At 35.1% G+C, this 11,553-nt stretch overlaps 1 protein-coding gene across 2 annotated transcripts; it reads left to right on the top strand.

Annotated features, from left to right (window-relative positions):
* The first annotated feature begins 5,550 nt into the window (after positions 1–5,550).
* LOC107778737 (multicystatin-like) lies at positions 5,551–10,103 on the top strand. 2 transcript variants are annotated; one of them, XM_016599037.2, is made up of 4 exons: positions 5,551–5,837; positions 6,317–6,451; positions 6,544–6,745; positions 9,823–10,103. In XM_016599037.2, exons 1-4 carry the CDS (start codon positions 5,658–5,660, stop codon positions 9,870–9,872), a joined length of 567 nt encoding a protein of 188 aa, XP_016454523.1. In that variant the 5' UTR covers positions 5,551–5,657; the 3' UTR covers positions 9,873–10,103. The 2 variants fall into 2 exon arrangements, with proteins under 2 accessions (XP_016454523.1, XP_075086642.1); XM_075230541.1 differs by having other exon boundaries at positions 5,698–5,837; positions 6,355–6,451.
* Positions 10,104–11,553: the final 1,450 nt, after the last annotated feature.

An 11,553-nucleotide genomic window follows, 5' to 3' on the forward strand; every position in this document is an offset into this window, starting at 1 on the left:
AATAGCACTAGTATGTATAGCTAAAAATCCTCTTTCAAAATAGAATGCCTATATAAGAAAATGCAACACATATAAACAGCAAGTCATAATCAACAATGTCCAAACGTCCAGTTAAAACATAATAATTTTCAAAATATGGACTTCATATATAATTTTGGTTTGGAGATCATTAGCACCGATATACCACCGTCTTTGTTAGCACGGAGTCCGATCACGCCTGATCGGCTAGGCCATCTCCCCACGAACAATGTGGTTTGACATATGATGCGAAAGAAAGTTGTTACCAAGAGTAGTACCACCATATGCGCAATATGGCGTCTGATCTCCACCCGATCAGCTAGGCCGCCTTCCCACATATGCCGTGCGGGTTGACTTTTACAATCCACAAAGGTTTCAGTTTCATCCCAATTAAGGGGAATAATATCACAATCCACCTCTACACCGGCATATGTAGTTTTAGGTGTGGGCCTTATGACCCACCCTTCCTCGGTATTGCTAATAATACTCCCAAAAATAGTTTTGATTTGATTTGCAAACAGAAATATCATAAATACAATTGTACTCACCTCAACATCTTTCACATTGTATAAATTCTCATTAGTATTTCCAGTCATTCACAACGACAATATTTTCTTGGCTCATTAGGCCATTCACAAGATTCTTTATTCCTGGCACGATGGCCGTATTTCATATTCCATACTTTCACCTCTTTCAATTTCAAAGATCACCATCAAGTATCAACATATAGAAAATTTTAAAAATCATATACTTCAGATCCATTTGAAGTGGAAACTTAGAACATAAATGGTTTCTTCCCAAAGAATGAAGCATACCAACCAACAATAGAAACACACATGAAAAATCATAAACAGCCAATACACCATTTACTCTTGCAATACTCTCCCCCAGAAATGACAATGTACAATTTTAACACATGAGTATATAGAACTCGAATCACACTGGATATATTTATAAATCAAAGCATTAGTTAAAGCATCCACTAATGGGCATGAATTTAGTACAAAAGCTTTTAGACAATTCTATCTTTCATTGAAACACGACTCAAAGCCATAACCTTTTAATACGTAACCCACACTTTGAAACTTATAGAAACATTATGGAATTCAATTTCAAGAGAGAAAGTTTAGCCAACATGCCTCAATCGCACTTCTTTAGACTCTACAATTATCCGGAACCCTTAGCAACCTCAATCTATTTTAGCAATATACAAATAGAACCCAAAATTAGGAAAATGTTCATGGTTCTAGTTCACTTTTTATTTTTCCCACACTCTTTATCACATGCATGCAAGATGAACCACCCTCATACCCATGAAGTATCACACTAATACCCCATTATAGCTATGTTTGAAATTAAGAGCTGGGGTGATGAAGCCTTACCTTTTAGGGTGAAGAATTTTGGTGCTCTACTTGAATATTTCCAAGGCTTTGAGTGATTGTTGAAGATCAATTGATGAAAATTAGGCCCTCCTCTAGAACCCTCTCTCTTTCACACTAGAAATATCAGAAATGAGCTTCAAAATAGACTAAAGAGGTGTTTTAACGGAATGGGGGTCGGATTTTAAATTAAGAAAATAGATGTCCCGACACAGGTCTACGGTCACATATGCGACCGCATAATAGTTATGCGGTCCGCAAAGTGACCGCAGAAATAGCCCTCAGGGGCCTGAACTTTCGGCCCAGGTATGCGACCAGTATGCGATCCGCATACTCGTTCTGCGGTCGCATAATGCACCGCCGAACTCCCTCTACAAAAATCCAAGAGGGATTATGCGACCGATATGCGGTCCGCATATCGATTATACGGTCGCTTAATCGACCGCAAAATGGACCTCAAGTTGGCCAAACTTACTGCTTCACTCTGCGGCCATTATGCGGTCTGCAAAGTGATTATGCGGCCGTATAATGGGCCACATAAACGCACTTTTCCGCCAAATTTTTTTTTTTTACTTTCCGGTGCATTGTTCAACCCAAAAAGTCCGAACCGCGGCTCACTAGCTGATCGCAAAGATCTTATACCATCCTTAAACACGTAAGCCTACTCCGGCACCATGAAACCTTGAATTCACTTGCGAAAATTACTGGGCTTTACACTGAAATACTTCAAAATTTTTCGGGGTGTTACAGATATAAACCAATATCATCAAGATAAACTATCTTGATTTTATAGTCTGAAAATTATGCTCTTAGTTGAGAAAGGCAATTTCAAATGCCAAACTGCAGGTTGACAATAAACATACATGTAACCATCTCATATATGCATCTATAAGTGGTTCACATGATAGGTGAATGGCCAGAAGGATTTTAGTCCCAACTTTAGCTGGTATAATCAATTTATTATGGGAACAAGTAACACAAGAGAATTCTTGAAGAATCTTCTAGTTCTTCAGTATATGCTTATCTAAATTCTCAAATAGCTCATTTAAAAATGGCAAATACAAACTTAAAGTTTATCATGGCATGTGATATCTCTTAGTAAGCTTCTGATTTACTATGGCATAAACTTTTTGTATCAGTAAACTTCTGATTTACTGTGGCTACTTTTGTATCAGTAAATTTCTGATTTACAGTGGCTACTTTTGCCTCAGTAAAACTTCTGATTTAATGTGACTGTTTTTGCATTAGTAAACTTCTGGTTTACTGTTATACATGCTATAGTACAAATTGAAGAATAAGGCGGGTCACTTCTCACATACATATTATTTTACCCCCTATGATTGTAGAAATATGAAGATTTTCAATCTTCTAGTCATTTGTAGTCTCAATATGATAGCCATTTGTATTAGTAAACTTCAGGTTTGCTACAACATATGTTTTGACCATAATCATATAATATGAATGACATATTTGTATATAACCTATTCGAAAGCCTTAATTTATTATCCACAATCTAATATTTATCAGACACTACTGGCGTCGTGTGTCTTCTAGACAAACAGTTAGCTCTTCAGGAGTTGTTGATATATTTTGTACTATTAAATATTGCTTAGACACTTCTGGTATCATGAGAGAAAATCATAATCAAATAAACAGCATAAAATAATTGTTTAAGCACAAGAAAACACCTCTTCATAATATTTTCCTACTTCAGGAGGAAATTTCAACTGTGTTACTTCTTCAGGAGTAGATTTAAAATACGAAATATTGAGTATATATATTCTCTCAATCATATTAACTCTTCTGGAGGTGAATTGTAATATATTTACATCAAGAGCGTGTTCATATTTACGGCTTTATTAATATTATCACAATCACTTCAGGGAATGGATTAATATTTATCAAAAATTCTCATCCTTCAAGAAATCGAACATAATTATTTGAACGCGCATTAATCACATCAAATTGTGATGCTTCAACCTCTTTTAAAATATTTACTACTTCATGAGCAAATCGAGGCGTGCATGTAATATAGAGAATATTTCTCTAGCTTATCTTTAATTGTAACTATAGAAAGCCTAAATTATCACTTCTGGTGGTATAGGCATATACCACTTCTGGTGGTTAACAAAATTTAGTTACAATGAGATATACGAACCATAACCACTTCTGGTGGTTGTATATATCTTGCAAACTCTGCTGGAGTTTAAGTGGATCTAACTATGTTATCCACTTTGTAATCCTTTATTAAGATAATTAGGATGAAAATAAATACCAAAATAGGTATTGTATACGTAACATATAACCAAGCAAGCAATGGTAAATATATTAAAATATAAGCAAAAGACTCAAATTAAATTACGCAAATTTGGCCACTCCAGATGTAAGTGATATCTACATCACTACTGCCAAGAAGAAAAACTCACCACCTCAAGGATATAATTTACCTTATGATGCTCGGAATTAACAAGATCTAACCACGGACATAAGAGTGTCGCCTTACATTGGAGATGAACACTGAAATAGAAATTAAATTCGATGTAAGTGCTCAAAATGACAGAGTCTCGTGCTGATAATGTGTTATAAAATAAAGACTGCAAAGTAAATAAATCAAAGACAAGTATAGATGGAGATTGATATTTTTATTCAACTTCAAACTGTTGTACATAATGAACTGAAAACTCCTATATTTATAGAAGAAAGGAAGCAGCTGCGAGGCTTTTCAGGAAGCAGTTGCGAGGCTTTTCTTGAGCTGCTTGTAAGCTGTCTGCATGAGCTGTTGCAACCTGCCTGTTTAATAAGAAACTGCTGCAAATTATTTCAGTGAGTTGCTTGCAACATGCTTGCATCAGCTGGTTGTAGATAAACTTCAATAGAGTATCAAACAGATAATCTTCTTCATGAAAATTATCTATAGCGGAGTAATAAATGGACATCCACATTATAATTATTTTCATAACAACATTGAGTTTCTTCTATTAATTATTAATTTATTCTCATTTAGAAAAACCTGCTCCGTATTAATTTATAATATTAATAGCAAATTTATTATTTTTTCATATATATAACATGAAGAGGGTCAACTAATTAGGAAATGACACATACTAAAATTAAAACTTACGGTATTAATGTTCAAATTATAATATCTTTACCATTTGAATCTTCATATTTATTTTGAATGTCAGGTAAATATTTCAAGGTGGAATTGCTCAAATAACTATCTATAATTCAAGCACTTAACGAAAAAATTTTATAAAAAGAAAGAGTAAAATTAGTACTCCTTTAGAAATATTTGTTTCTATATTTTCGGGTTCACTTCTAATGTAACACATATTTTTTCGTATGTTAAAAAAAGACATCTCATCTTATTTTAATACTATTAACTAACGAATTATCAACAACGAAAAATGCAAACACTTTGATTAATCACAAGTTGACGAGATTTAAATAAATCTAGGGGACTTCGTATTTTTAAATTTAACGCGCTAAAAATTACCAAAATGTGTTGCGTATGAATTTTTGTGCTACAAATAAGCCCACCTATTATTACGCTAAAACAAGATTTATTGTAAATTTTAAATAAGAATATGAGGAAAAATAATACACAAAGACACACACACACACACACAAAAAAAGCAAGTTGATAAATACTGGTAACTTTTTTATTTCTTTTTACTTGATATTAAATTCAACAAACAGAGGCAAACTATGCTATACTAACAGGGGTTACTATCACTTATAAAGTTCGGCAAAAATCATATGTTTATATGTATATATTTTTAGAATATAGTAATGTATTAGTAGTGACACCTTAAATATAAAGTATATTTTGGTTGAATCGAAAAGTATACCCGTGACCTGCCAATAAATTAAGTTAAAATGAGATGGTTAACTTGGAAACACAATAATTTTTATTGAACAAAGATACATATTAAATTTTCATCTTTAAATATATTATTTAAATTAACATGAATGATCTTTACAAAATAATTAAAGTAATGCAATTTAGAAATTTATTTTTGTAATTAAGCGTTGGGTCCATGCTCATCTTGTTGTTATAGAATCACAAATTTTAAATATCTTATAACCATACAACAAATATTATGACATGTTTCTATTTTTCTTTTAACTCAACATAAATTTGCCATCGAAATATATGGGAAATCTCAACGTTATAAAATTTGGGAAAGAGGTTTCTAGGGTTAGGGTTAAGAAGAATCTCTCTCTCACATTTTCAGCAGCTTCCGATTCCGATTGCAGATGGCACCTCCAGAGAATGATGGCCGAGGGAAAAAAAAGTTGGAAGAGGAGAGTAGTAATGGAATAGTTTCAAATGTCGCTGATTCTGATTCTGATCACGATTATGGTATGTATGTCGACTGTCGCAGTATGTCCCGGAAACTTCGGGAGGAATATAATCGGCAGGTGGATGAGAGCGAGGTGCGTACCCTCCTTTCATACTTATGACCTCTAAATTCTAGGATAATTATTGATTTTTTTTTTTATTTCATGAATTTCTTAATACAAATACAACATTTGGATTAAAGCTACTAGTTAGTTTGAGCCCGTAGATAACCTTTCCTACTTATTCGTATGATTTCGTTTGATGGTAAGAAATCACCTAGTATTTTTCGCCAAGCATATCGCTAAATGTCTGATATTTGTACCAAAAAAAAGAGTCTCTTCAAGCAAATTTTGATTCCTTGACTGTCTCTAAACAGTAGAGCTAACAATTAATGCCAAGACTAAATTTATTACCCTATTAGGTGTCGGTTTAGTCTAATCCGCTAGACTTATTGAAACCGAGACTTCATGATTCTCATTCTACTTCATTGACTACTAAACCACACCATTGGGTGTGTGCTTTTTCTACTTGTTTTTTTTATTTGTCCTTTTTGTGCATGTATTATGCAAAATAGGGTTTTGATATCAATTTGGATTTGCCATTGGGGGTTAGTGTTGTGGCTCCAATTAATCCACAATGGGGTTTCGAGAACATCCCAAGATATACCGAGCTGTCTCACATGGCTATTGACGATTTCAATTCACAGAATGTAAGTAAAAACTTCTTATATAATTGCCTTATCCTTGGAGAAAAATGTTATTTTGTCTGCCCCTTTTAATTTGGCTTTCTTCTATTTGTTAGAATAAACGGTACGAATTTGTCAAAAATTTGACTGTGAACACATCACTTGCTGCTGGGTTTTGGTGTCGTATCACCTTTCAAGCCAGGGATGCTGATGCTGCTTCTGATGCTGTAAAGACCTTTCAAACATTGGCATGGTGGGGAATTGATGGAGACAAAGAAATTATATTTTGCAGGCTTAAGAATCAATCCAGTGGTGAAGGTAAACCTTTTAATATGCATCTTCTCCCTTGTTACTTACAATCTTATATATGCAACGTGATTATGCTAAATATAAATAAACTTCCAATATTTGTGCGCTCTTAGGATTACCTTGTCCCTTGTGGGGGTTTTTTCTTGCATTGACCGGCATGTGTTTTTTTTGGGGGGGGGGGGGGGGTGTATGTTACTACCCATTGATTTATGCATGTGCATTTTGCTACACACCAAATTACAACAACTATGCCTCAATCCTGAGGTCCGTCGTATTGCTATCCATTTCACTCCATTTGGATCTGTTATATTCGAATATGCCAAAATTTATTGCCAATATTGTAAAAATTATGTTGCTATTATTGTGTGTGCTTGCCGGCAACATCCAGTGCACCAAAAGGATAACTGCTCAAATCTTCGTTGTCAGACCCAACCAACATCATGCATTCTTTCCATATTGTTAAATGAGAGAAGGAATGAAAATAGATGCATTCTGATCTTTAGTTATTTAGCAGCAAGGATGTTATCTTATTCACTTTTAAGAGCTTCGCTTCCTTTATAGGATGCGGGTAAGGGTTGGCGGCCACGCGAGTTTCTGGGTCACCAAAAAAAGTTTCAGTAGTCCAATTGGCGATAAGTTTAACATCAAATAAGTAACATCTCCATGATGTTTTAGCTCATCAAAGACCAACTTAAGTGAAATCATCTTTGTGTAATATCTTTCTATCAAAATGGCTTCCCAAGCAAGTGGCATTTTGGACTATTTTGATACTCGTGGTTTGATCTGGCTTGGTGGATATATTTGTTTGGTCTGTATCGGAACTCACAAAGGCATTTGAAGTCTTTGGTCTCTTTCACAATTTCGAAATCTAATGCATAGCCTTCTTTTGCTATGGAGACTTGAGATTCTTGAAAATTCATGTCCATGTGCATAAAAGTCGTGGGTGCAGCTGAGTGTGATGTCTTGGACTGTTGATGGCTCTTTTAGCTGTCTCTGACCTTACCTCGTCTAATTGCACTACAAGAAATGAGGGCTTTTGTGCCAACTAAGTCATTACTGAAGCTCAAAACTTGCCTCGAATGACCTTTAGTGGCGACTTTGCAGTCGCTATAGTTGAGTAGCTTTTAGTGGCGACTTGTGTAATAGTGTATATTAGCTGCGACATCAGTCGCCACAAAAAAAAAAACATTCCTTTTCAGTGGCAGCCCTAGTCGCCACAAATAAACCTGTGTAGCGGCGATCCTATGTGGTCACCGGTATTTATTGGTTTATTGTAGCATACATTTGGTGGCGACTGCGGGTTGCCCCAAATACCAATTTCATTTTAATTAATTTATATCAACTGTAAGTTCCTATTAGTTTGCCCAACAATATACCAGCGACCATCACCGATTTGCAGACATTTCTCAGTAAGTCTTTTATGAACTTTTCGTTGATAAAAGTCATGATATAGAGTACACAACACTTCATAGTACATTATCATTATAGAGAAACTTCATAATACATTTTAATTGTATGTACACAAAAAGAGAACCACAAAGCTTTCGAGGATCTTATAGACTTAGACTTGGCCTCTTTCTTCGTATTATGGTCAAATTGATCTGGGAATTTAGTACTTAGAAATTGTATCTTCATTTTTTCACTTTACCATAACTATAAGTGCCCTTGTGAATATTCTTATTTATGAGAGAATTCACATGATTGCATTGATCAATGCTGTTGTGATATGTGTTATTCTTTGTTTTGTCATTCTTTGTTGTGTTAAGAAATGAATTAGAAAATCACTTTTAGCTGCAGTTTTGATGTTGTTCAGCTAGAAACATTACAAGTCTCCCATGAATAACAATTTTTAGGAACACTGTCTCCTCATAAATTAAAGGGGAGCCTTGGAGCAACGGTGAAGTTGCCTTTGTGTGACCTGTACGTCACGGGTTCGAGTGTGGAAGCAGCAACTTATGCTTGCATCAGGGTAGGCTGTCTACATCACACCCCCGGGAATACGGCTTTTCACCGGATCCTCCGTGAATAGGCTGTCTACATCACACCCCTTGGGATACGGCTTTTCACCGGATCCTACGTGAATGCGAGATACTTTGTGCATCGGGCTGCCTTTTTTTTTTTAATTTCCTCATAACGTTTCCCTCTCTCTTTGCTATAAATGTGTATTTCTATTTGTCTTTTGTCAAAAATTTCTCATTTTATTACGAGTTTGAGCTTTTCCTTGCCATAATCCATTTTTTCATTTTCATCATGATTATACCCTCCTAGAACCAAATGAAAGATCTCCACTTTTTTTTTTCCTTCTTGATGATGGCAAGGATCTTTTGGTACTGAAGAAAAAAAATAATTCATTCAAGAGTAGAACTCAGAGAATGTGTAACTTTTCTTTTCCCATCTCAATTTTTCTTTTCTACCAAGAAATGATTACTCATTCAGATTCTCACGAAACTGTTTTCTTACCTAGGGAATCTGATTTATAAATTACTCAAAGAGTACATGATTCATTGCAAGAGCTTCTTGCATTAGTGAAAAGATTCCAGCTTAACTGGAAACAAGGACCAAACGAAGGGACTAGGTCGCCCCAAATGCCTATCTGTGGTGGCTTTCAGCAGGTCACCACGAAAATTTTCCATGCCTAATATTTCATTTTCAGTGGACAAAAATTTAGCCTATAGTCTCGATTACACGTGGCGACTTTTCAGGTCTAAAATCTTTCCTTGTCATGCAACTATATATCGCCACGAAATACCCTTGATTTTGTGGCGACTTCGGGGGTCATAACCAAAAGTCTGTTTTCTCATAGTTAGGTTCCTTTGGAAAATTCTTTAGTAGGACATAAGTCTTGTTTCACATAGAAATAATGTTATACCTAAAACATTCAACTCCCTTGTCGTTGCAACTTGTCTGTCTCGATCGCAAGGTCTGCATTTTCTGGTCAAGCCTTCAAGGTGTTTGCTTTGTGCAGGTTGGAACTTCCAAATTGTTTTATATACAGACAAATGATGAGAAAATTGATGCTTTAAATTTATTTTGGGTCTGCCCTGCTCTGCTTTTCTTAGCTGCAATTATCATTTTATTTTTGGCAGGTGGCGAGCGACCTCCTGATTCCAATGTTGATGTGAAAGCTACGCAGTGAACTAGTCATCTCTTTAAACTCTTATCTATTATCTTAATTATTATTGAGAATGTAGTGTCATTTAGTTGTGTTATTACTAAGACATGAAAAAAAGTGTTGTGATTTGTCGTCTACACTCGTAGTTATGTCTTTAAGAACATAGGGTTATCTGTGTTCTATTAGTAAGACAGAAAAATGTGCTCCGATGTTATGATTCTGGTTATGTTTGAGGAGGAAGCTTTATTAGAGTAACTTGGTGTTGAGAAATCCTCTGTAGCTGGTTGGTTGTTTCGCTTTGATCTATGGTAGTGCACTATTTTGGTTAATTTTTGGCTCTCTAAAATTGGCCTATACTATACTGCTCCAAGTTGTTTATTAGACACATATTGAGTGAGGTTGGGGTGTCTAAAGGTACAAGGCTCAGTTGAAGTAGCTAAACGAAAATAGTGGCCTACTTCAGGGAGATGTCTATAAATTGTATTCTAATCATGATTACTGAATCTTATCTCTGTAGAATAGGATAATGACATTATTTCTCTTTAAAAGAAAGGTGTAGCCTTTTAAAATATAAAGAAAGATACAGCACGATTCGTTCTTGTCTAATTCATCAGGAAGATCTATAACAGCTCAATCGTAGATGGAAAAATCCAATAACATTTTACTTTTCAAATATTGTACACTTTCCGTTTCATTTTACATGTTACTACTATTTTACATCTTTTTTGCTCTTCTTTATGTTACTTTCAATCTTCTCTGCAACTTTCTTTTTTATGTACTTTATGTGTAAATAAATGTTACTGATCTATCTGGACACAATTTACGAGGTTCGGCCAATTTTGCCTACTTCATCGGACACAATCAATATTTTATTCCACTCCAAAATTACAAGTGAAATAATACTAAAGAGAGAAGATACAAATGCCTTAAGAAGATAAAAGGCAAATGAGAGGTGTACCTAAATCCTAAACATTAGGCCTCCTTTTATAGAGTGAAATTCTCATTCAAAATTGTCATCCACCGATGTGGGACTTTTGACAATTTCAACAAATCTCCACCTTGGCAAAATTCCACATCTTCAATTTTCTCTCAATAACAAATTTGGGTTGTGTCTTCATCTTCAATCTTTAGTGTTCAACAATGTTGATCAAATCTAAACAATGTTGAAACTTGACCGCAGTCACCACTTTTGTCAGCATATCAGCAGGGTTCTCCATAGTATGAATTTTCTTCACCGTGACTCCACCTTCTTCTATGATTTCTCGTACGAAATGATACCGAACATCAATGTGCTTCGTCCTTGCATGATAAACTTGGTTCTTCGCTAATTGAATAGCACTTTGACTATCACAAAAAATTGTAATATTTTTGTGTTCAATACCAAGCTCCTTTAGCAACCCTTGAAGCCAAATTGCCTCCTTCACAACCTCTGTAATAGCCATGTACTCTGCCTCTGTTGTAGACAAAGCAACTGTTGACTGCAAAGTAGACTTCCAACTAACTAGTGCCTTTGCAAAAGTAAACACATAACCAGTAGTTGACCTTCGTTTGTCCAGATCACCCGCAAAATCTGAGTCACAATATCCAACTACAGACCGATTGCCTTCCTGCTCAAAAACTAACCCAACATCTACAGTACTATGAATATACCGTAGAATCCACTTCACAGTTTGCCAATACTCCTTTCCTGGATTATGCATATATC

The sequence above is a fragment of the Nicotiana tabacum genome, chromosome 15 (genome assembly GCF_000715075.1).
Source record: "Nicotiana tabacum cultivar K326 chromosome 15, ASM71507v2, whole genome shotgun sequence".
NCBI classification, from domain to species: domain Eukaryota; kingdom Viridiplantae; phylum Streptophyta; class Magnoliopsida; order Solanales; family Solanaceae; genus Nicotiana; species Nicotiana tabacum.

Excerpts from the sequence above, each read along its gene's own strand:
- LOC107778737 (XM_016599037.2), top strand. The coding sequence starts at position 5,658 with ATGGCACCTCCAGAGAATGATGGCCGAGGGAAAAAAAAGTTGGAAGAG. Across the intron at positions 6,452-6,543 it reads ACGATTTCAATTCACAGAAT|AATAAACGGTACGAATTTGT; the intron begins GTAAGTAAAAAC and ends TCTATTTGTTAG. Across the intron at positions 6,746-9,822 it reads GAATCAATCCAGTGGTGAAG|GTGGCGAGCGACCTCCTGAT; the intron begins GTAAACCTTTTA and ends TATTTTTGGCAG.